Source organism: Delphinapterus leucas, chromosome 3 (genome assembly GCF_059928025.1).
Source record: "Delphinapterus leucas isolate spDelLeu-1000000601 "Yukka" chromosome 3, BTC_Dleu_Yukka2, whole genome shotgun sequence".
Classification (NCBI taxonomy): Eukaryota; Metazoa; Chordata; class Mammalia; order Artiodactyla; family Monodontidae; genus Delphinapterus; species Delphinapterus leucas.
Window position 1 is genome coordinate 159,952,130 of NC_143131.1, and position 24,949 is coordinate 159,977,078.

Sequence of the window (24,949 nt, forward strand, 5' to 3'; positions counted from 1 at the left end):
CTCCCACCAATTTCTTTACGTACATATGTACATAAATGGGATCATGTGACCCAGGTTCATGCCACAGGTGCTGGATTTGCTGGTCAGTGCAGTCATTTTTTTCTTTTACCTTTCTGCCCTTTACATAGCTCTCCCAGGTAACACATACTGATAGCTTGTTGAGTATCCTATGTGTATATAATCATAATATCTATCTATATTTTTACATATAGTATATGCAATTAAAATATAAAATGTATATTAGAGAATTTGGGGGTTTTAAAAAATGGGATATATATACTTCTCAGTATTATACTTTTCTCACTCAATAATACCTGTGGAAATCCCTCTAAATCTACTATACAGTAGGTCAAATTTGTTTTTCTTTCATGTCTGTATAATACATAGTGTGGAATACTTCAGATGTTCTACAATTCATTCAATTGCAGATGTCCCTAGGTATCCACGGGGGACTAGTTCCAGAACCTCTGTGGATACCCAAATCTGTAGATGCTCAAGTCCCTTATACAAATGGCATAGCACAGCTGACCCTCTATATCGGTGGGTTCCACATCTGCAGGTTGAAAGGCTGACTGTATTCCCTTAATAGTGGATAATCAGTTTATTTCCAGTTCTTTTTGACATTAAGAATGTATTTTAAATTTCAAGTGAGTGAATCCTTGTACTGTGGGTGCATGAAGCATTAATGGGATTCCCGCTGGTCCCTTCCTTGGTAAGGTGCACTGCCAAGGCACTGAGAAGGAAGAGTTCTCATTACAAAGACGTGTGAAAGACAGGTAACAGATGTACGTGGTAAAATATTCAAACACAGCGCAAGGGTTTACAGTGAAACTCCCTCCCATGCCTGTCTCCTGACCTCTTCCCCACAGGTGGCCTTTTTTCAGGTCGATGTGCCTCTCTAGAAATGATCCATGTATATGGAAGTACAACATATAAATATGGGTGTATGTCTTTTTTGTTATAACATAAATGGTAGCATGTTATATACATTGTTTGCTTTCTTTTCTTTTCTTTTTTTTTTTTCCAGGATAACTTCTTTTAATGCTCTTGTTAACAAGGATGAGGTAGAGCTACAATGTGGCATGAAAAGACACCCAAGACACAGTAGGATCAAAGAATAAGTCTAGTGGCAACTTAAATATATAATAGTACCTTTCCATTTACATCCAAACCATAAAGCAAATTACACTACCAACAAATATATACCTGCAAGACAGTAAAGAAAGGCTTGGAAGGAGTCATGCATGAGTAGCTTCCTCTGAAGAAGCAGGGGGAGTGGGACTGAGATGGAGACGAGGGGATAGTGTTAATGGGGAAATTTGCCTTGTACTCTCTATTCTTCCACAGAGCCTAATTCCTTAAACAATGGGAATAGGAATGTATTACCACTGTAATTAAAAATAGCTAAATAAAAAATAAAAATTCAAACAACACAAAAACAAAAGTAGCATTCTTTGCCAACAGTTACATGAAAAGATGCAACATCACTAATCATCAGGGGAATGCAAATCAAAAACCACAGTATGCTATCACGCCATACCCGTTAGAATGGCTATCACCGAAAAGACAAGAAGTAATAAGTGTAGGCCAGGATGCAGAGAAAAGGGAACACTTGTGCACTGTTGGTGGGAATGTAAATTGGTGCAGCCACTATGAAAAACAGTATGGCAATTCTTCAAAAAATTAAAAAATAGAATTACTAAATGACCCAGCAATTCCACTTCTGGGTATTTATCCAAAGAAAATGAAAACTAACTTGAAAAGGTATATGCACACCCATGTTCACTGCAGCATTATTTATAACAGCCGAGATATGGAAACAACCTAACTGTCCATCAATGTATGTGGTATATTCATATAATAAAATACTATTCATCCATAAAAAAAAGGAAATCCTACCATTTCTGACAACATGAGTGGACTTTGAGGGCATTATGCTAAGCGAAGTAAGTAAAACAGTTGAAGACAAATACCTTATGATCTTACTTATACGTGGAATCTAAAATAAACACAAAACCAAACTCACAGATACAGGGACTGGTGGTTGCCAGAGGTGGGGGGGTGGGGGAGTGGGTGAATGGGGCCATAAGGCACAAACTTCCAGTTATAAAATAAGTAAGTCCTGGGGATGTAATGTACAGCATGGTGAATGTAGTTAATAATACTGTATTGCATATTTGAAAGTTGCTAAGAGACTGGATCCTAAAAATGCTTATCACAAGAAAAGAAATTTTTTGTAACTACGTATGGTGATGGACGTTAACTAGACTTATTGTGGTGATCATTTTGCAATATATACAAATATCAGATCTTTATGTTGTACACTTGAAACTAATATAATGTTATATGTCAATTATACCTCAATTTTAAAAAAGGAGCATTCTTTGCCAGAATTTCATTAAAAACGTGAAGAACAGCATACAATACAGAACTTACTCTTTGCCACCATCAAGATCCTGCACATCCTTAATGTAGAGAGAAAAATCGATCACTCCAACCTGATCGAAATAAAATGTACCAGTTTAAGTGAAAAATAACTTTTCGCACTTTCCACAAACCTTACAGTCTTTAAAATTCAGGGTATTTACCTTCCTATCTCAGGATAAAACAATAGGATTGTTAGGATAACCTGACAATCAGTTAGGTTAACCAGCTTAAAGCAGCAATCAATCAAACAAACAAACCAAAAGAAAAATAACCCCATCACCTTCTAAACTTACTAAAAATCAGAATTTAAGGGAATATTCTGAAGTTTTATTTATTTATTTATTTTACTTATTTATTTATTCAACAATCAAATTGTTGACAAAGATCAACAAAGTTCTTTGGGTACAAAGTAATAAAAAAAAAAGAGACCTGTATCTCTAAAGTGGTGACCTTAACTGATAACTCTGACCTTAACTGATAACTCTGACTCCTTCTTCCCCCAAACTGAGGTGAAAAGGTCCAGTATTTCAGGGAAAATTCTCTGCTGCTGTGGGGAACTAGGGGCTCCAAGACCCCTCAAAATCTCAAAGTCAGGGGCTTTGTCCAGAAATAAAGCACTTCAGAGAGAGTGAATGAGAGCCCTAGTCTGCCACCATCCACTCTAGTGTAAGTGCAGCCATTCCTTCGAAATATAGGAAAATTGGGTCCATCAATAGAGAAATATTTAAATCAGTCATGTTACAGCCATATTGCAGAACCCTATGCAACCATAACAAAGAATGCAGAGAATGAATATGTAATGAAATGAAGAAAGCTCCAGGATAAAATTTTAACTCAAAGAATACTATGTACAGCATTAACTCCTTATAGTAACCTCCCTTATGTTAAAACCAAAGCTATACATGATGTTTTCTGCAACTCCTCTGTTGCGCCTCCCACCAATCTATATTCCTGACCCTTGAACCTGGGTGGCCAGTAAGGCCTGTCTTTATGAGCAGAAAGCAGCAGAAAGGATGCTGTGACTTCTGCAGCTAGGTTAACAAAGGCAGTACAAGCTTCCTCCTGGCTCTTTCCCTTGGGCATATACCTTTGAAGTTCTGAGCTTCCATGGGAAAAGTCTGGCTAACCTTGAGGCACCACACTGGAGACCAAGTGGAGAGACCACGTGTAGACAGAGATGCCCAAGAAGCCCCTGCTGCTCCAGCCTCAGCTCCCTGAGCCTTCTCAGCCCAGAGGACAGAGAGTGAGAGTGCATATGCCTTCAGCCACTCCAGCCCCAGCCACCAACTGCCTGTGATCACAGGCATGCTTAAGAGTCACCGTGCTGAGCTCAGCCATCCCTCAAATACGAGGGACTGTAATCATTTAGGTGACTGTTAATTTGTTACACTGCAACAGAAAACCAGAAAAGATTTAATTAAAAACAAAACCTATGTATACATAAATGCATAGGAAAAGTAGAAACAGTCCCTCAAATTTTTACCATTATCTGTGGGGACAAGACTGGGACTGAAGGGGGAGAGGAGAAGGGGAGCTTGAATTTCACTTTTCACTTTACATTCTTCTGTAATTGCTTAACTTCTTTTCAACAACCATGCATTTCTTTTGTAATACAAAAATAATTTAAAAAGAAATATATATTTGACTGGAAAAAAAGCAACAATAGAAGGAATGAGAAAGAATACCCAAAGTAGAAATTAATGGAATAGGAAACAAAGCTCTCCTCTCAAAGCAGAAGTGATGTGTAAAAGCAAGACCTGGTTCTTCGAGCTCAACACAGTAGACAAATCTCTACCAAGTATTACAATTTAGAAAAGTGAGATTTTAAAAAGCTGTAAGAAAATACTCTCATGCAACTAATAGATCTGAATGAAACAAATGATTTCTGGAAAAATATAAATGACTAAAACTTTTTCTAAGACTTAGGAAACCAATAAATTGACCAAAGCTATGCAAAAAATTAAAGTGGTCAAAGCATGAGGACCATAAAGCTTTTGCATAAAGCTGAAACTGTCACACTAGCCAGTTTTAACAAACCTTTAAAGAAAAATATTTCCTGCTCTAATAAACTGTTGTAGAAAGCAAGAAAGAAAAGAATATCATCCAGTTTATTTTATGAGGTTATACAATCCTGACACTGAAAAGTGACAAAGACAGTACAGAAAAGGAAAATTCAGGCCAGTGTCACTTTTAAGGAGAAATACAAAATTTCCAAATAAACCACAGACATATTAAATCTAGGAGTATACTACAAGAATAACGCACGATGACCAAGTAAGGTTTATTTTATGATATTACAATAGGAAACCTAAGAATTGATTCAATTATTATTATGGGTTAAAAATGGATATGACATCTCAATAGATGCCAAAAAAGTTATTTGATAGCATTCAATGTTCATTTTTAAATAAAAATATAAAGTAAGCTAGAATAGAACAGTACTTTCTAAACATAAGAAAGAGGATCCCTCAGGGTGCAATAGCAAATACTCATAATTTATGGTGACATACAAGAGGTATTAAAGATAAGAATAGGCCAGGGGGCTCAATCACATCTATTACTTAATAAAAATCCCAATTAAATTTTTATTTTGGAATCTGACAAAATGATGTTCAAGGTCATCTGGCAGAATGGACAGCCTCAACTATATCTGAAAAAGAAGTACAACAAAGTAGGCAGGAGGTGAACTGCCAGAGCTTTGGTAATTAAAAGACTACGTTACTGGCATAGAAATAAAAAGATCCAGAGACTAAACAGAGAGTCCAGAAATAAGCCTCAGAACATAACGGATATTTCAACACATGATAAAGGTGGAATTTCAAATTAGTAGGGAAATAATATTTGATACATGATATTGAGAAAACTTTACTACTACTGTAGTAATAGTTTACTACTGTACTTATATAAGAAATCTAGACTTCTACTTCACACTATGTCAAAACGAATAACAGGCAGATCATTTAAATGTAAAAAATATACATGTGATTTAAAAAATTAGGTTAATTTTTAGACGTGGAAGGACCTTCTAAGCACAATACCTTAGAAGGTATAAAGGAAAAGTCCATTAACTATGACCGGCAAAAAAAAAAAAAAAGTCTACAGGGAAAACAAGCCCCAAGACAGCAGAAAAAAAAAATTTATAACAAATATTCTGACAAATGGTAAATATCCTTAATCAATAATAAAGGAGTGGAAAAAGGTGGAAAACTCAAAAAAATGGGCAAAGGATATGAACAGGTGAACCACCAATGGCAAATAAAACATGAAAAAAATAGTTTATCTTCCTAGTTCTCAAAAATATAAATTTGAGATGAAGAGTTGTTTTTCTCTCAGATTAAAAAAGACCAAGAATGCTCACATGTAATCACAACACTCATGCAGAATGTGTATACTCTGACACAGCAATCTCAAAACTTAACCTAAGAAAATAAACAGATAAGAGTAAAAAGAAGTATGAGGATGTTTATAACATTATTGTTGTAACATGGAAACAACTTATATTAATAAGTATTGGTTAAATAAATTATGGTACATTCATAAAATGGATTACTATCATTTGTTTAAAATGGTTTATATCTCTTGACATCAAGAGCTATGTGGAACATATTATTAAAAAAATTGCAAAATGGTGTGCTTGGAATAATCATATTTTGGTTTAATGAAAAAAGAGAACTCCAAATATCTGTCTCTGAAATATAAATACACACATACACCTTTCTTCATGTGCTTCAAGGATGTATCCTGAAATGTAACACTGAATTAGCTCTTTCTGTGCAATGGGATTTTATATGTGATATTTTGTTTCTTTTCAAAAAAACTTCTTTGTATTTTTTGAAAAATATTTAACAGGCAAAAACAAGAAAACTACTAGAAAAAAAAAAAAAGAGAGGAAAGGTTACAATAAAAAAAGCTGACCTGGTCACGGAGGGATTGGGGAAGCTTTAGATTCATGTCCAAACATGTAGTGGGAAGAAGCCTGGGCCACTGCCCAGTTACAGATGCCCTGAAGAGGTGCAGGTGAGGGTGGGGCAGGGTGTCGTGACTTACTGCCCCTGCCACCACGAGTTTAGGTCTCAGCCCTGGTCAAGAGGGCTGTCCCACCCCATGGGGCACTCTGCATCTTACTGCCTACTTTCATTTGTGCTCCATTTTACCATCTGACTTCCCAAATCTCTCCTGAGTCTATTTTCCCATTCCTCATGCAACCCGGGGCTTCCAGACTTGTCTGCTCAATGTTTTTGCTTTCCCTATTCTTGGCTGCTTCTAACTCATGAACTGGATGGTTGCTAGCTTGATCTTTCTCAATCCCAGGCCTGATCATTTCAGTGTACTGCTTAAATACCTCCAAAGGTTTTTAAGTTCCAAAGTTCCAGGGACAAAAACTAAAGCCTCTAACATGGCACTGATGGCCTAACAATTGGGCCAGCCTCTACCTTCACTTCACTCATCGAGCATCCTGTGTTCTAGCCATGGATAACTGTTTCCCGTTCCCAAACACGCCATGCTCTCTGTGTGTGCCTCTGTGCCTTTGCCCAAGCTATTTTTCACCCTTCCCCAAGACCTTTGCCAGCTGCTCCCCACTCTGGTCCAGCACAGCACCTTGCACAGCCCTGTGCCAGATGCCCCCTGCCATCTGCCCCTTCCTTAGGTTCAGCACATGTCTGCAGATCCTGTGTAAAATCCCTGGCCCAGACAAGGCATTCGATCTGGAGTCAAAATTCCCATTTTACCTGAGAATCCAAGTCTTCTCCTTTTAAACAGAGGTTGGCATCAAGCACATTGAGTCCCACCAGCAGACCAACAATCACCATCCCTTCTTCCTCCATCATTAATGCCTCAGGCTCATAGAACTCACTGAAAGAGATTGATACAACAGGAACACCTTCACCACCCTTCTCTTGGACCTACTCTGCCTTTTCACCTCTTAGCTCATGGCCTGGCTGCCAACTTCATCAGGAGCCAGAGGCTCCCTTGTGTGAATTCCCTTCTTCCTTCTATTTCCTCTCCCACTTTAAGTGCTGCTATCTCTTCTCTGGCCTCTCCTCTCTTCCTGTGGCTTAAAATGGACTCCTCCTACCTCTGGTCTAGGATTAACTCCTCTGTTTGGACCCTGGAGCCCAGTCCTCCTCATCTCTTGGCTCCTGTGTTCCTGAACATCACTCTGCCCCTCCTGTCCACTCTGGCTCCTTCTTTTGTGTTGCTATGAACTACTTCTACACTTACATTCATGTCTACATAAAGTGGGATCCCACAGCCTCCCCCACCACCCATCCAAGGATAAAACTCTTCCCTCTTCCCTGTGTCCCATGGAACAACACTGGCTGCTTTTACTTCCTTGCCTCCAAGTCACCTCAGCCATTACAGTGAGGCTCCAACCATTACTGCTCTGGTCACCAGCGATTAGCTAATTTACCATTGTGTGTATGAGTACATGAGAACTTATTATCCTAAGAATTAGTTGTTTAGAACAAAATCTGTACCTCAGAGTTACTCAGTATAACAGTACTCAAAGAAGAGTACAAAGTATGTGAACTATTTGAAACCCATATTTATCATGAAAAGATATGTTCAATAATAAGCCATGACTTGAAAACAATGGAAAATTTTGGGTGACTGTAAAAGACATTTTAATTTCAGTTAGGTAAAAGAATTATCTCTGGAGAGATCTGTTCCTTGTAAATGATCATATCCTGGAGAAAATTCCTCTTATAATGGTTACTTTTGTTTATAGAGTTATAAATATAAAAAATGAACCCAGTCATAAATTTCAGAGATAGACAGTTCGTCTTTACTGATGCCAAGAGATATAAAAGTTTACAAACTGAATGTGGAATCCTAAAACAGGTAATCTAGATATGTTCCCTTACAAAAAGCAGGGTTTTATACTTTAAAATTGCCCACTGAATCTAGTTCAAGTCATTTTTCCCCTATTATCATCCAATCAAATACCATTTTGTTGAAACTTAATGGAGTACGCTGTCAGGGTGCCTAATCTTAGGTATTTTTGAAGAACTATCTTCAAAATGACTTTTCAAAATGAAAATATACATCTTCATTCATAAAGACTTTCAGACATCAGTGCTCAAAAAATAAAATACTGCTATTTTAAAGCTAAGCCACAGAATAGTTACACTTAATAATAATTTGAATAAAAACTGTACAATATACATTATTGTTTTAATTCCGAATGATATACAGAACTGTGTTCTAATTACGAAGCAAAAGCTAAGCAAAGATAGGTGATGAAATACCTTAAGAGATGTTTATTGTCTACAAGCACTTTCAGATAATCTGCCAGTTTCTTCTGCATGAGTGCAAGATAAAGCCAAGCTCTGCCCCTTCCCACAGCTGTCCTGGAATTCAAACAGAGAATCAAACTATTATGGCATAACAATAATAACAACAAAAAACAAAGGGAAAAAAACCAACTTAGCCAAGGAGAAACACATGTTCACGCATACATATGCTGGTGAATGCAGAGAATGCTGTAATAGAGCTGCCCTGGGGGCTGGAGGAGCGCACTGTCTGGGAAGGCTGAGGAAATGGCTCATTGCATTCTTTTGGGTACTGTTTGAAGTCTGTATCATGGGGCATGTATTCTGCACCACCCCCCCAAAAAAAAACAGGAAAAAAAATTTAAGCCACAAACATCTGATTTCTGGAACAAATACAATTAGATAAAACTTTGCATGTATTCATAAAATTTCACAGGGAGTCAGGAAATACCAGGTTAGATTGTATGACGGATAAATTTTCTTTCAAAAGACGAATATAGAACGTAGTTGTTAAAGGGTTGAAGTCTCACAAGATTTCTAGGGCATTAGCTCAAAGGTACAATTTTATTTCTGATGTGGTAAAATACACATAACATAAAGTTTACCACCTTACCCATTTTTAACCGTACTGTTCAGTACTGTTAGATACATTCATGCTGTTGTGCAACCAATCTCAAAGGCGTGATTTTGAAAAGATCTGTTTTAAACATTAAAAGAAAAGGCCTCCCAATTGTAGACCTAACATTATTTAAGGAAAAAAAGATCCTGTTCCAAGCAGAGTAACTGCATTTGTAACACCCAAGAGAGTATTAGAGGTACTGCTGTAATCAATATCAGCCTCAAAGGGTCAGAGGGCACCCAGCTTAATCAGTACAAAAGACTGGATTCCCCCCTTCTCCCTTCAATAAATGATGTAAAGCCAGAGTAAAAAAGAAAGGAAATAAAGTAGGAAAAAAAAAAGACATCTGATGTTGGCATGATAGGAAAAATGGACACTGACATGTGCTGCTTGGTGGGAGTGCCAACTGGTACAATTCTTCTAGCAGGCAATTTAATGACAGTAGGTTATCAAAATTCTACATCTAGTAATATAAGGAAATAATTTAGGAGGTACACAAAGACGTATGTTTGGGGGTGGTCACCACTGCACTGTTTGGATAATGAGAATTTGAAGACAACCACAAAGAGCAAAGTGGGAGGAGCTATACAAAAATGATGTGGATGACTATTATGGCAAAAGGTTTAAAATCTAATATTAAATGGGAAAAAAAGCCACAAAACAGTATGTACAGTTTAATACTTGATTTTTTCCCCCAGTTCCCCACCTCTGTACAATATACTGCTCTTAGTTTAGGTTCACTTCCAAAGCATTTTTATGCACATGAAAATAAATATAAATTCTATTTTTCTCTCCTGTTTACAAAAAAATTAGTATGCTATATATGCTGTTCTGCAACTTGCTTATTTCACTGAATATCTGTCATTTTGAAATTCTTTCCAGACACAGGGAATTTTTCGTTCATTTTTTCATAGCTTTAGAGTGTTTCAGTATTGGACTGCCCTATAATTTATTTAGCTGGTTTTTATCTAGGCTGTTTCTAATCTTCCGCTGTTACAAATAATGCTGCAACAGGTATTTCTGTACATGTGTCATTTTCATGTGTTAGATTTATGAGATAAAACTCCTAGAAGTGGAATTGCTGGGTCAAAGGGTAGATGTATTGGTGGTTATTGTGGATAGTGCCAAACTGTCTTCCATGAGAAGCAGTGCAATAATGAAGCCACTGGGGGAGGTGGAGGGGAATAAAAATAGAATCTTATTTGTCTGTCCGACTATGCACTGAAAGGATCTAAAAGGATACTGACCACGATATTAACTGTAGTTTTTTTTCTGAGTAGTAAGCTAACAGAAGCGCCTTTTTTGTTTCTTAATTAAAAGTTATGTAGGGCTTCCCTGGTGGCGCAGTGGTTGAGAGTCCACCTGCCGATGCAGGGGACGCGGGTTCTGTGCCCCCGTCCGGGAGGATCCTGCATGCCGCGGAGTGGCTAGGTCCGTGGGCCATGGCCGCTGAGTCTGCGCGTCTGGAGCCTGTGCTCCGCAACGGGAGAGGCCACAGCAGTGAGAGGCCCGCGTACGGCAAAAAAAAAAAAAAAAAGTTATGTAATAAGAAAAAAGGTTGTTTTTTGGGTTATTTTATTTTTTTTAGAATTTATTTATTTTTGGCTGCGCGCGGGCTTTCTCGAGTTGCGGTGAAGGGAGGTTACTCTTCGTTGCGGTGCGCGTGCTTCTCATTGCGGTGGCTTCTCTTGTTGCAGAGCCTGGGCTCTAGGCGTGTGCACTTCAGTAGTTGTGGCGCATGGGCTCTGGAGCACAGGCTCAGTAGTTGTGGCACACAGGCTTCGTTGCTCCGCGGCATGTGGGATCTTCCCAGACCAGGGATCGAACCCATGTTTCCTGCATTGGCAGGCAGAGTCTTAACCACTGTGCCACCAGGGAAGTCCCCAAAAAGGTTGTTTTTAATTTTCAAAAAAGAGAGAGACAAGCTTTGTCTGTTATCTGGGTTTAAGCGCCAATCTTAAGTGTAACTTATTCATTGTGTAACAGTTTGTTTAATAATAAACCATGACATGAAAACAATGAAATATTTTGGGTGATAGGCCATACTGTAAAAGATATTTTTATCTCAATTAGACAAGGACATTAAACTCTAGAGAGATGTCTCTCAGGATGCAAAGTTCATCACGCAAGTTTCAAACCACCTTAGAGCAAATAGTCTCTACCCTCAAAAAAAATTCTGGTCATAACTTCCAAAATACTGCAGAAATTTTAGAACTTTTGTTACTATTTAATGAAATAGTAAAAACACTGCAGCTCTTTATAGGCAAAGCAGTAGCCTTTTCTCACATGGCTCCCAACAAGGCTACTCCTCCAGAGTCATCAAGAGGAGGGAGCTACTATGTATTTCCTTTTTGGCAGACAGAGGGAGGATTTTGGTACTTAAGCTAGTTACCTGTTCAGCATCCACAGGGAACAGAAGCAGTGAGTTTAGCTGACAACAAGCTCTTTGTTAGCACAACAAGACTTCAAAAATGCCTCCTGTGCCTAAGTGGAAATAGCCTGAGTGCAGGAGGAGGGAGAGCCCTGCTCCATCCAACCAAACCACCCAGAGACACAGTCTAGTGCTGTACTCTTGAGGGAGTGAGCTTGCTGGAAGGGAATGGACAATAGGACCACATAAAGAACAAATGAAGGGACTTCCCTGGTGGCGCAGTGGTTAAGAATGCAGGGGACACGGGTTCGATCCCTGGTCCGGGAAGATCCCACATGCCACGGAGCAACGAAGCCTGTGTGCCACAACTGATCAGCCTGCGCTCTAGAACCCACGAGCCACAATTACTGAAGGCTGTGTGCCTAGAGCCCGTGCTCTGCAACGAGAAGCCACTGCAGTGAGAAGCCCACACACTGCAATGAAGACCCAATACCACCAAAAAAAAAAAAAAAAAGAACTGAAGAAACAAGGCAGAAGACGTAGGAGGCTCATGAGAGGGTCACCAAATAAATATATGAAAGGTTGTCGCCTGCTAAAGGTTCTCACCTTAGGTGGTATAGGCCCAGAGGGATGAACCAGGGACAGAGACAGAAGGCTTAAGTCCTATGAATGCACAGGGCTCAGCAAAGATGGAGTTTAGTGGGATTTAGAGGGTTTAGTGGGATTTAGAGGGCTTCAGAGACCAGCAGACCTGTTTTCTTCCTGGTTCCACCACTCCCTTGCCGAGGGACCTTGAGCGAGTTACTTAACTACTCTGAGTCTCAGTTTCTGCACTTGTAGATGGGGACACCAACAGCTTAGTTCCTAGGGATTTGTGGAGGATAAAACGAGATAATGAAATGTCCTTAGCACAATGCCTGGCACATGGCAGGCCCTTAGTTAATTGTGGTGGCTATTATTATTATCTAAAAATGGAATAAGCTGGCTCTGCAGGAGAAGGTCAAACAGAGGCTGGACAGTTGAGTCCCCTGTGAAAGACTCTGCCGGGAGAACTTTTGCATTGGCCTAAGGATCTCCAGGGCCCCTTCTCAATGCAGATTCCACGATACACCTTTTCGTGTTCCATTCAGTTTTTTATTTTGAGCCTATACATAGGGATCCCAAGGGCAAACCCAGATAAGGCAAAAAGGCAAAATTCATTAGTGCCAGCCTTTCCACAAATGTTTCTTATCCTGGAATCTAAAATCTGTTCCAAACTGTATTATTCAGAAAACTGCCCAGGTGCATCTGTCTTTTTTTTTTTTTTAACATCTTTATTGGAGTATAATTGCTTTTTAATGGTGTGTTAGTTTCTGCTTTATAACAAAGTGAATCAGCTATACATATACATATATCCCCATATCTCCTCCTTGCATCTCCCTCCCACCCTCCCTATCCCACCCCTCTAGGTGGTCACAAAGCACCCAGGTGCATCTGAAGCAGCAATTCCAGGAGTGTAACAACTCTTTTTCCTCCTGTAACTGCTCTTTGGGTGACAACACCTTTTCACTATTTGACCTTGTATGACACGCAATCACTGTCCCCATTTTAAAGAAAAGGAAACTGTGGCTCAGAGAGGGGCAAATTTTCTCAAGCTTATGTGGAGAATGAGCAGCAGAGCTGGGACTAAAGTCTAAGTAGAGTGTAGCTTTTGCTACAATTTGTTCTAAATTAGAAAACGCTTTATCAGCAAGGAATAGAGAAATTGATAAATACAAAGAAGTTTTCTTAAAACATCAAATTGATGTAACTACTTCTCACTCACTTTAATTCTGGCAGATTTCTGACACTAGTGGCTATATCTGATGCTTCTGGACAAAGTTTCTCCACCAGCTCCAAAGGACCAAAGAAAGATTTATTTTGGCCAATAAAACTCTTCTTAACTAAAAGGGAAAACAGAAGTGTTATTCATAAGAACAGGTTGCAAAATGTCTTCAGGGTCCCACAGTCTCTCTCCCAAAAGCCAAATGAATGCTGTGGAGCTGCACTGCTTACTCCTTCTGATTCAGTCTTGGGGACTGGGAAAGGCCAGGTACCAAATGAGCTCTCCCTTCCTCTAATGTAAGGGTTTCTCTGATATACCCACTAGGCTCTTTCTTTCAAGTATTTATTGACCATGAAATAAAACAAGTCAATTCTTGATTTCAAATCATCACCACCATCCCTCATCTGAACTGCTGCAATAATCTCCTAACGGGTTTCCCTGCTCCTAATACCGTCACCTCCCCACCTTTCTAATCTGTCCTCCACATAGCTGGAAGTTCTTTTACAAATGTAAGTTAGATCTTGTTTTTCCCTTGCTGAAAATCCTCTAAATACTCTTAGAATAAAATCCAGCTCCTCACCTGACCTATAAAGACCTACCGTGATCCAGCCCATCCCAACTGCCCTGACCTCACCTACTCCTTCTCAGCATGCCTCAGTTACCTGGTGTCTTCCTGAAACCAAGGTTGGTCCCCCTCAGGACTTCGCTCCTGTTTTGTTCTGTCTTTCTAGGAAGGCTCTTGCCCCAAACATTTGCAAGGTTGACTCCTTCTCTTTTAGGTCTCAGCTCACATTTTACCTCCCCAGAAAGACCTTCGCCTCTCACCCTAGTTGAAAGGTTTTTCCCTTTATTCTCTATCATTTAACCTATTTTGCGTCCCTGAATTTGTAGCATTTTGTAATTATGTTTGCTTCTGAATTTGTTGTCTGTCTCCTCTTCTAGAACTGTGCTGTCCAAGGTAGTCACTAGCCACAAGTGCTACTGAAATGTAGCCAGTGCAACTGAGATGTGCTGTTAAGTATAAAACACACGGTGGATTTTTAAGCCTCAGTGTAGAAAAGAATGCAAAATATCTCATTAGTAAGGTTTATACTGATTATATGTGTCAAAATGATAATATTTTGGCTATATTGGGATAAATTACTAAAAGTAATTTCATCTGTTTCTTTTCCGTTTTTTAAAACGTGTCTACTAGAACATTAGAAATTACACATGTGGCTTGCATGGCATTTCTATTGGACAGCGCTGCTCTAGAATGTCGCATCTTGTGGGCAGGGAACTTGTTTGTCTTGTGCACTGTTTGTCTTGTGTGCACAAGAACAACACCAGCACCCAGAACAACGTTTGGCACTGATGATGCTGGGAAACAGCTAGCCCGAATTTTTCAAGCCCCCGACCCCGCCCTCAGGCTCACCTTTCAGCCCATGTTTGAGGCAGTGCTCCATCACTACAAAGAACTGCTGCAAGGGGGCATGGTCTGCATCCAGGCTGCGGCCCAGGCTCAGGGCGGACTGGAGCAAGACCTTGATGCTGAGTTTCATCATGTGCATCAGGTTGACACGCTCCTCCATCATCTGGCACTTGGAAGCTGGAGGACAGAAGCGGGGACAGCTTCGTTAGTGGACTGAGTGTAGCCCGGGGTGAGGAGGCTGGACGCGGAACAATGGAAGCGGTCTGCTCGGAGCGCGGACGTGCGGGTAAACTGGAGATCGCAGCCAGCCGGGCCCTGGCCCCGGGAGGTCACAGCCGCACGTGGGCGGCGGGGGCCTTGGGTCAGACTCTAGAGGCCTCTCCCAGGTAGCTCAGCGTGTTGCTACGGCGACGACCCTACCAAGAGTCTCCGCGAATGGTTCCTCCCACGCCCCCATTCCATTTTTGACTAATGGAAGGGCGCAAACTCCAGGAAGCCCTGCCCCAAGCTAGAAGGCTTGCTGGGAAAGTGCTCCACCCCCTCTCGTTCCTATTGGAGGAGTCCAGCTCGAGGCCACGCCCATGGAGCTAACGGGCGCCATTTTGACTTTTCAGCCAGGACGGAGGTAGCGGCTTCCGGGATTGGTTGGGTTGGTCCGCACACCAGCCACAGGGCTTTCTGAGCCGGTTGTATTGCCTGATAGTGCCAGCCGGAGCCTTCGGGGAAGGCTCCTCAGTTCCTCAGTAATGGACTCAAATTTTCGTTGTTACCCATCTTTCGTCCACAATTAGTGGACAATTACGAGTTTTACACTTCTTTTGTAAATAAAACCGTTAGAATAAAATGAACTCAGCTGCTTTTCAACTCCATTAACCTTGTCACTTTGAGAGTAAAAGTTTGTAGTCACTATCAGATATCCATGACAAATTCTTACCAAGTGTCATCTCAAGCCCAGGAAACTGTCATTCGAGAAATTAATAATATAGACCCCAAACTATAACCTACTCCCGGCAGGAAAAATATCCCGGGCCAGCGCGCCCCTCTCTCCGCACCTGCGCCATCGTTCGGTCATTTAAGTGGATTGGGTGGGGTGGGGCTCTTATTGTTTTAGTTTGCAGTTGTTCATTACAGATGTTAAGCAGCTTTTCATGTTTGTCTCCTAGTATTCCTTCTATGAATTGCCTGTTAAATCTTTTAACTTTCTTTGTTTGCCTTTGTTTTATTGGTCCGTATATTCTGGATATTAATCCTTTGTCTCCCTGCTTTATTTCATGGGCAGTAAATAATATGGACATATAAATAGTTAAAAAAGCATATATATGTGTAGCTAAACCGAAAAGAATGATATTATGACTGTGAATTTATAATACAGGTATTAAGACTAGAGACAGCCTGGGACTGAAAATTCTAAATTCTCATCAAAACCCAAGAGGACAGTTGCTGGGAAAGAAAAATCGGCCTAAACCTTAATCATGGTGTGGAAAAAGAAAAGTGGACTTTAAGTAAAGCATTTGGGTGGGAGTGGTATAATTATTTTTAAATTTTCAGAGAATCCTATGTATTACATTTATAAATTTGAAAAGTTTAATGAAATGGATGATAGGCAAAGGGAATAGAAACTGTAAAACCCCAACAAGAAGAGGGAGAAATCCTGAATAGACCAATAACCACAGAAGCAATTTGTAAAGATTTATTCAAAGAAGATACCAATCCCCGGTCTAAAACGAAGTCTAGTGTTGTTCGAATGGGAATACGTATGCAGGAAGTCCTGCGGAGGGCTAGGCAGGCCCAGATATTTTAAGGAAGTCGATTTCTAGATCCTCAAGTTTCACAGGCACTCTTTCTTCTTCCACTCTACAGAAGAACCACAATTCATTCCTTGTCCAATATCTTGTCCTCTTTTTAAAAAAAATAAACTTATTTATTCATTTATTTAATTTTTGGCTGCATTGGGTCTTCACTGCTGCAGGCGGGTTTTCTCTAGTTGCTGAGAGTGGGGGCTACTCTGTTGCGGTGCGCAGGCTTCTCATTGCAGTGGCTTCTCTTGTTGCAGAGCATGGGCTCTAGGCACGCGGGCTTCAGTAGTTGTGGCACACGGGCTTCAGTAGTTGTGGCTCATGGGCTCTAGAGCGCAGGCTCAGTAGTTGTGGCGCGTGGGCTTAGCTGCTCCCCGGCATGTGGGATCTTCCCAGACCAGGGCGCAAACCCGTGTCCCCTGCATTGGCAGGCAGATTCTTAACCACGGCGCCACCAGGGAAGCCCCCATATCTTCCTCTTGATGCACTGACCTGGGGTGCAGAAAGTCTCACACACCAAATGGAGGTGAAACCCCCTTTGATGATTAATCAAGTCACCCAAAACATGAAGAGCCTCCAGTCTCTCATTGCTTTGTTGAACTTAGTTAAACTCGGTCTTGGGAGAGAGGGTTGGTCTCCAGCCCTCTGCTGGGTATCCTGAATTTGGAGAGTTAAAAAAAAATTTCCCCCACAAATATGAATATATATAATTGTTTTCAGTCAGTCTCAATACTCATCCCTTGGATATGCCATTAACTTGATGGACACGTTCAATAAATTAAATGAGCCAAACTGAAGCTCCAAGTTTTTGATGAAAATGGATTTCAAGTACATGTAAACTAACTTTTAAATAATTAAGTAATTAATTAATTTTGGCCATATGGGACTTAGTTCCCTGACTAGGGATCAAACCCGTGTCCCCTGCAGTGGAAGTGTGCAGTCCCAACCACTGGACAACCAGGGAATTCCCTAAACTCTTTTTGTCAAAAAATATTGTATTGGCAAGGTGTAATGAAATAAGCAATGTTTAGATATCCCCAACCATTTTGAGTGTTCTGAGTTAAACAAAGTGAAAGAATTATAAGGCATAATTATCATCTGATAAGTTTTGATAAAGCCTTTTTTTGGGAACTTCCCAGAGGTAGAGAAATTTCTTTAATGTGACTAGGTTGTATCCTTTTGCAAGTAAGGTGATTTTCATTTGAACAAAATGAATATTTGAACAAAAATGAGCAAAATTTTGACATTAGATCAATGTGATTTGGGGCATATAACTTAGAAGGAGTTCAAAAATTGAACAACATTACTATAACAAAACTGTCCATTTCATACCTGAGTCACTTTGCTGTACAGCAGAAATTAACATGACATTGTAAATCAACTATACTTCAATAAAGCTTAAAAAAAATATTTGGTAGAATTTACCAATGGGGAAAAAAACCCTGTCCATTTCTATTTCTTATTTATATGAGCCAGATTTCTCAAGGATCACATCTATAAAAAATCAAAAAATAGGAATAAAATTGATTCTGAGTCCTATCACATTTTATCAGTAAATATATATATTCATCTACAAGTACATGCTAATGAAAAAACCAACACCAGCTCATGAAGAGAAGTAATTCCAAGAAAAATTTATGTATAATTACTTATAAAATTATATTTATATTCCTTTAATTAACTTAGCATTACTAATAATTCTAATGGTAATTTGTTCCAGAAGAAAAAAAATTTTTTTAATTTATTTATTTAATTTATTTATTTTTGGCTGCACTGGGTCTTCATTACTGAGCACAGGCTTTCTCTAGTTGTGGCGAGAGGGGGCTACTCTTCGTTGCGGTGTGTGAGCTTCTCATTGTGGTGGCTTCTCTTGTTGCAGAGCATGGGGTCTAGGCCCGCGGGTTTCAGTAGTTGTGGCTTGCGGGCTCTAGAGAGCAGGCTCAGTAGTTGTGGTACATGGGCTTAGTTGCTCGTGGCACGTGGGATCTTCCTGGACCAGGGCTCGAACCCGTGTCCCCTGCATTGGCAGGCAGAGTCTTAACCACTGCACCACTAGGGAAGCCCAAGAAAAAATATTTTATACACTCAGCTTTAGTCACAAGAAAAGTTTATTACATTTTAATTAATTTACATATTTTTTTCTGAGATGTATGATAGGATGACCAATAAAAAAAATTAAAACATATGTAAGTGGATTGGAAATTCAAGTCCAAGAAATAAAAGGGAAAAATGTAAAACTTTCAAATATTAATTAACTTGTTATTTATTTTTAAGATGGATGGTAGTGTTATCAAATCATTAAGGTATTTATATACCACTTGATACACTTAAAAGAATGATATCATGGTTTTATTTTAAAAAGTCAATTTTACAATAAACCAGAAAATGTATTCTAAACTTTAAAATTATGATGAAGAATTTTATGTATCAACTTTAAAAGCTGAAGATTTTTTGTGGGGGGGGGGGTCATGTGAACAAAAAATGTGAAGACTAGTGCTTAAGGCAGTGGCTCCTACCATCGTTCCTGGGAACACAGCAGTGTTCTGCAGCCATCTCATCCATCCCCTGGTTGAGTTAGTCACCTATTCCCATTTGAGCTCAATTTAGGGTCATGGAAAATTGGAGCTGGAAGGATCTTTAAGCTGTTTCATCTCTCAGTTTTATTAGCTTTGTGACCTTGGCTAAGCTGTTCACATCTCTAAGCTTTGTTAATAATAGTTCAGCACAACACACAGAATGTCACAAAATTCCACACTTATTGAATTGCCAAGTAAATGGTCTGATCAGGGATCTCAACCTTGACTGTTGTAGAGGGGCTGGGCCTGTAACATAAAAGTGACCCAGTGAGAGGACAAGCTGGAGAGAACGTGCAGCCACCCTCTTGCTGGAGGAATGCTGATTGATCATATGTGCCAGATGGGAGTTTTCAGGAGAAGCTGGTGATCTGGATTTTTAAGGAAAACCTGGTAATCGGCTAAAAAAATTTTAAATGCTTATAAAAGCATTTAAGTATAAACTATGCAGGAGAGAAAAAAATGCAACTACCAGCCACAAACATCTCAAAGGGCTGCTCTATACCTTTGGTGTAGAGAATAAGTATTCACTTCAGGGAGTGGATTCTACAGATGTTTTTTTGTATTTTGATCGGGCTCTGAATTATAGAGAATTAACTAGATTCTTTATAAATTTGAGTTTTAGTTTTGATTAGCCCTTTGGTGTCTTGAAAGATCTTATAATACAGTATGGTGTTACCCTGTACTGACAATGAAGAAAACCATTTTACACTTTCCTAATTTTCCGGAATTTTCACTTATCTCAATGGCTAACTTAAGGAGTTCAGCAATGTGAAATGAAAAAGTCATTGTACTTCATTTTGGAAGGAGCAATATCACTTGTGAAGAAGTGCTGTGACACATGGAAAAAAAATTTGCCATGGAAGACAACAGAGAAAGGCATAATACATATCACCTACCTAATGCCAAATATATATCTAAATACTTTAAAAATTAAAGAATGACTTCTTCAGTGAGTTTTGTTATTCATCCTTTAGGACAGGGGTCTCTATCCACCGGGCCACGGACCAGTACTGGTCTGTGGCCTGTCAGGAAGTGGGCCACACAGCAGGAGGTGAGTGGCGGGTGAGCGAGCGAAGTTTCACCTGTATTTACAGCTGCTCCCCATCACTCGCATTACCACCTGAGTCCTGCCTTCTGTCAGATCAGCGGCGGCACTGGATTCTCATAGGAGCACGAGCCCTACTGTGAACTGTGTATGCGAGGGATCTAGGTTGCATGCTCCTTATGAGAATCTAATGCCTGATGATCTGAGGCAGTGATGCTAGCGCTGGGGAGTGGCTGCAAATACAGATTATCATTAGCAGAGAGGTTTGACTGCACAGAGACCATAAACAATTGCTTGCAGACTCATATCAAAACCCTATCACTGACTGGCAAGTGAAGACAAGCTCAGGGCTCCCACTGATTCTGCATTATCGTGAGTTGTATAATTATTTCATTGTATATTACAATGTAATAATAATAGAAATAAAGTGCCCAATAAATGTAACGTGCTTGAATCATCTCAAAACCATTCCCCCCACCCAGTCTGTGGAAAAATTGTCTTCCATGAAACTGGTCCCTGGTGCCAAAAAGCTTGGGGACCACTGCTTTAGGAGGAGGCATTACTTTAAAAAGCACGATGTAGAACGCTGTGTGTGTATACTGTGGTTTGTGTGAAAACTGTGTGTATAGAGATGAAAGCACATGTTACATGCACAGACACTCTGAAATACAGTAGGATTGGGGACAGTTTCTGGCAAGGAGGACTTATTCTACACTGAGTGTCCTTTAGTACAGTTTGATTTTTGTTTTTGTTTTACCATGTGTATTACCTTTAGAAAAAATACCAAAAAACCAAACAAGATAACTACAGAGAATGCAATCATTGTGGCAAGTTGTGCTACCAGACCCCACGTGGGATAACATTTTAAAACAAGTATTCAAAGCATTCCACATTCCATGACATTCCACAGCTTTTTCCTTAAACCTGTATCACCAAAAAAATTTTATCTGGCAAGAGTGCTGCTAACATTCAGTCTCCGCTCCTTCACCACTCCCTCTGAATAATCTCTGTTCTCACTGCTTTTGTAAGCAGATAAGCAGATCAATGGAAAAGAGATGAAATGAGCCAGCCCTGACTGGAGTGGTGGCCGCCATCTTCTCCTGACCTGCTTTTCTGAGGCCTCTGCAGAGCATGCTACCCAGGGTTCAGTTCCTTTTCCCCATCTCCACTCCTGTCCTACCTGATGGCTTCAAATCTGGGTTACTCTTGGAGTAACAGCTCATCCTAGCTGTTCCCCACACTTCTGCCCTCAGTAAGCCATGTTCACAATTTTCACCAGATTTGAGTGGCAGTTATTTACTTAATATTTTCTTTAAATTGACTAATTAAAAATCCATATGTATATATTACAGCATTTTACTTATAAAATTATTTAAAGGCATCAAGGCATTGAGGTGATGTGACTAAGAGCACAGGCTTGAGAGGCAGCCTGGCTTGGTTCAAGTCCTGGCTCTGCCATTTCTAAGTAAACTTTGTCAAATTACTTCTCTTTAATGCAGTTTCCCTCTTTATAAAATAGGGGATAACAACGGTACCTACCACGTGGGGCAGGCTATGTGGGCGGAGGCATGAAGTCAACCTCTCCCTCCCATGGCCCTAAGTGACAGCAATTTCCTGCAGGGATGCAGTCCCTATCTGGTTGGGTGGGTGAGAGGCTGCTGCCCAGTGCCTGCCTAATGTGCTGTGGCGCTGCCAGCCCGGGGCAGGCCAGTGCATACCTGGCCCTGCCCTGAGAGTCAGACAGCATAACCCTAACCCTCCCTGCGGCAGCATTGGTCATGCAGCGTGGTCAGGGAGGGGTGGGGAGAAGCCTTAGGGCAGTTCAAGTGGACCAGAGCGGCCAAGAACCTGTCCCAGGAAGACAGTGGAAGATGGGACCACACAAAAGCCGGCTCCAAGGCCCCCACACATGCTCCTTTGTCCCATCAGACTTCACTTAATACAAATTCAAAGATAAAATTAGTAAGAATTTCTATCATGGGGCACTTCTGAGTACCTGGCCATGCACAATCACACTGATTAAAGCCTGCGTTGATTGCATATCATGAAGCCAATTCAGCGATCACCTAGGATTATTGTGAAGATTAAATGAACTAATGTATGTACAGACCTAAGACTAATATCTGGCACCTAGGAAGCACAATATAAATGCTGGGTATTATTTATAGCATTACCATAAATAGAAAACAAGTATTTTTCAAATATGTATTTGTTCAACAAATATTTATTATTCTGTGCTAGGCACAGTTCTAGGCACTGGCACATTTTATTTATCACCAAACAGCTAACATGTATTATTTGCTTACTAAGAAGGCTCCAGAAGACCCCATGCCTTGACTCTCAGGACTGACCACCAATGGTGGGCATACAGTCAAACACCCATTGATGCGTGTAAAGGTAGCGAGCTAGTGGCAACTAGATTCCTGAGTTAAACAGGCTCCTTCGTTACCTTCTAGTCCTACTTTCTATCGCCAAAGAAATATTGTTTTCTATCTCGTCAGATTTTAAACTTTCCTCAGTAATCTTTCTTAACCAATGAAACTGTCACAATCCACTATCCTTGTGCCAGTGCTGACTTCTACATCAAATATACATTGGACAGGATGGAATCAAGAAACCTCAAAGGCAGGGACTTCCCTGGTGGTCCAGTGGTAAAGAATCTGCCTTCCAATGCAGGGGATGCTGGTTGGATCCCTGGCTGGGGAACTAAGATCCCACATGCTGCGGGGCAACTAAGCCCGCACGCCTCAGTGAGAGAGCCCCCATGCTGCAAACCACAAAGCCCAGGCGCCCTGGAGCCTGCGCGCCACAACTAGAGAGAATCGTGTGCGCCTCAGTGAAGATCTCAAGTGCTGCAACTAAGACCTGACGCGGCCAAAAAAATAAAGTAAAATAAATATTAAAAAAGAGTACTTGTTAAAAAAAAAAGGAACCTCAAAGGCACACTATAATATAATGCTTCTTAGAGAGCACTCCACAGTCTTTAGTGAACTCTGCCCCACAGCACTTTGTGTGATGAAAATGTTCTCACTGCACAATCCAATACAGTAGCCACTAGCCACGTGTAGACTACTGAGCACTTCAAATGTGGCTGTTGTGACTGAGGAACTGAATTTTTAACATTTAAACATCACATGTGGGTAGTGGCTACTGTATTGGTTGGCACAGCTCTAAATATCTGGCTTTACAGGGCTAAGTCACACTCTAAATATCATAATCATTTAATGTTTCCGTTCTCACTCATTTGCTAAAACTCTGTTATAGATGACAAAGGCTTAAAAGGACTATAAGAGATCATTGGGTGAACCACAAAATTCCTATTTAACAGGCTGGGAAATGTGATGACTTTTCTGCATGACACAGGTTGTAGAGCTCACCTGGAACCCTCACCCCCTTAATTCCGCCTTGGTGCTTTGACTCCCCGGTGAGTCGGGATGCGCCGTCAACAACTGGAGGTGTGAGCCAGGATGGCATTTTGAGATTTAAAGCAGAGAACAGTACGGTTTCATTTCTTAAGTAAGTTCTTTAAAAATTAATAAGGACTACCTAAGCTTAAACTCGTACATTTTAAAGTATAAAGTTCACCAGTGAGAATAAGAATGCTGCCTGGGGAACACAACTAGAAGTGAAGTCGCCCCGATCTCAGTCCACCCACGCCCACGTATTTATCTCGGCATGGACACATGGTATAAAGAAAACAGACGAGTAGTTAGGCGAGTTAACAGGATGGTTTTTTAACAACCTAACAGGCTGAGTCGGTTAAGCGCCCTTGCCAGCCTGGCTCCCACAGTAAAACGACCACCCGTCCCACAGAAAGCTCGTAGGTCGCGCCCAGCCGGAGCCTACCTGCGCGCACCGCGCCGTCCGCGCCACCGTCCGCGCCGCCCAGCCCAGCGGCCGCGCGCAGCGCGCTTCCGCAGCTCGCCGACAGGTTGCCAGTGGCCCTCCGCGCCAGGGTCAGGATGGGTGCCGACCAGCCTTCCGCCGCCGCACGCGGCTTCGCCACCCTCCGCAGTTCGCCTGGGCCCGGCAGCTGGCTCCGGTCCACGATCTCAAACTCTTCTCCCGGCTCCGGCCCCGGCTCCTGCCCCGCCCGGCACCGATCTTCCCCGTCGGCCATCTTGGTCTTGTCACGTGGCCCCGGCAGGCAGCGGACTCGGCGCGGGCGGGCGCTTTGCCCTTGCTGCTAGTTTTTCGTGTTCGCGACGGGCTTTCCTCTTTATCGCCCTCCTTTCTTTTCTGTCACTTTAAAAAAGCTCGGGAAAGTGCAAATCATAAGGAGCACCTACGTTCTCATCACCTGGGAGGACTTGTTTTCGTGGAAGTTATTCTTGGGCTTTCTCCTTTTGTTGTGGTGCATCCAACCTGGCTTGGGCACAGCCCACGTGGCCGTAGTTTTTTTTTTTGTGACACTATTTCCTCTTTTTCATTTTCATTTCATACTTTACTTCTCCTTAGTGATTTTTCTGCAGCAGTTTTCAGAACAAGCCCTAAAAGAGCGGGTAACGAAACTGTGGGACAGGTGAGGCAGGAAAGCAGGACTTTTTTTTTAATAACTAAAATCTACAACTTGGCAGGAAAGAGCACACTATGGTGGACTGGGAATCAGAAGATCCGGACTCTGC

General features: G+C 41.0%; 1 protein-coding gene across 7 annotated transcripts in view; it reads right to left on the reverse strand.

Moving 5' to 3' along the window:
- The window catches only part of RUFY1 (RUN and FYVE domain containing 1), a 65,568-nt gene extending 40,909 nt beyond the window's left edge, over nucleotides 1–24,659 (reverse strand). For 2 of the 7 annotated variants that reach the window (XM_089909829.1, XM_089909824.1), the window contains exons 1-6: nucleotides 24,171–24,650; nucleotides 14,911–15,084; nucleotides 13,497–13,614; nucleotides 8,679–8,804; nucleotides 7,158–7,281; nucleotides 2,437–2,498 (exon numbers count right to left, since the gene is read on the reverse strand). In XM_089909829.1, the coding sequence (XP_089765955.1) occupies nucleotides 2,437–2,498; nucleotides 7,158–7,281; nucleotides 8,679–8,804; nucleotides 13,497–13,614; nucleotides 14,911–15,084; nucleotides 24,171–24,444 (878 nt within the window). In that variant the 5' untranslated portion in view covers nucleotides 24,445–24,650. Of the gene's footprint in view, nucleotides 1–2,436; nucleotides 2,499–7,157; nucleotides 7,282–8,678; nucleotides 8,805–13,496; nucleotides 13,615–14,910; nucleotides 15,085–24,170 lie in introns of all 7 variants that reach the window. The other 5 variants (XM_089909826.1, XM_089909827.1, XM_022563404.3 and 2 more) reach the window with 5 other exon arrangements.
- Nucleotides 24,660–24,949: the final 290 nt, after the last annotated feature.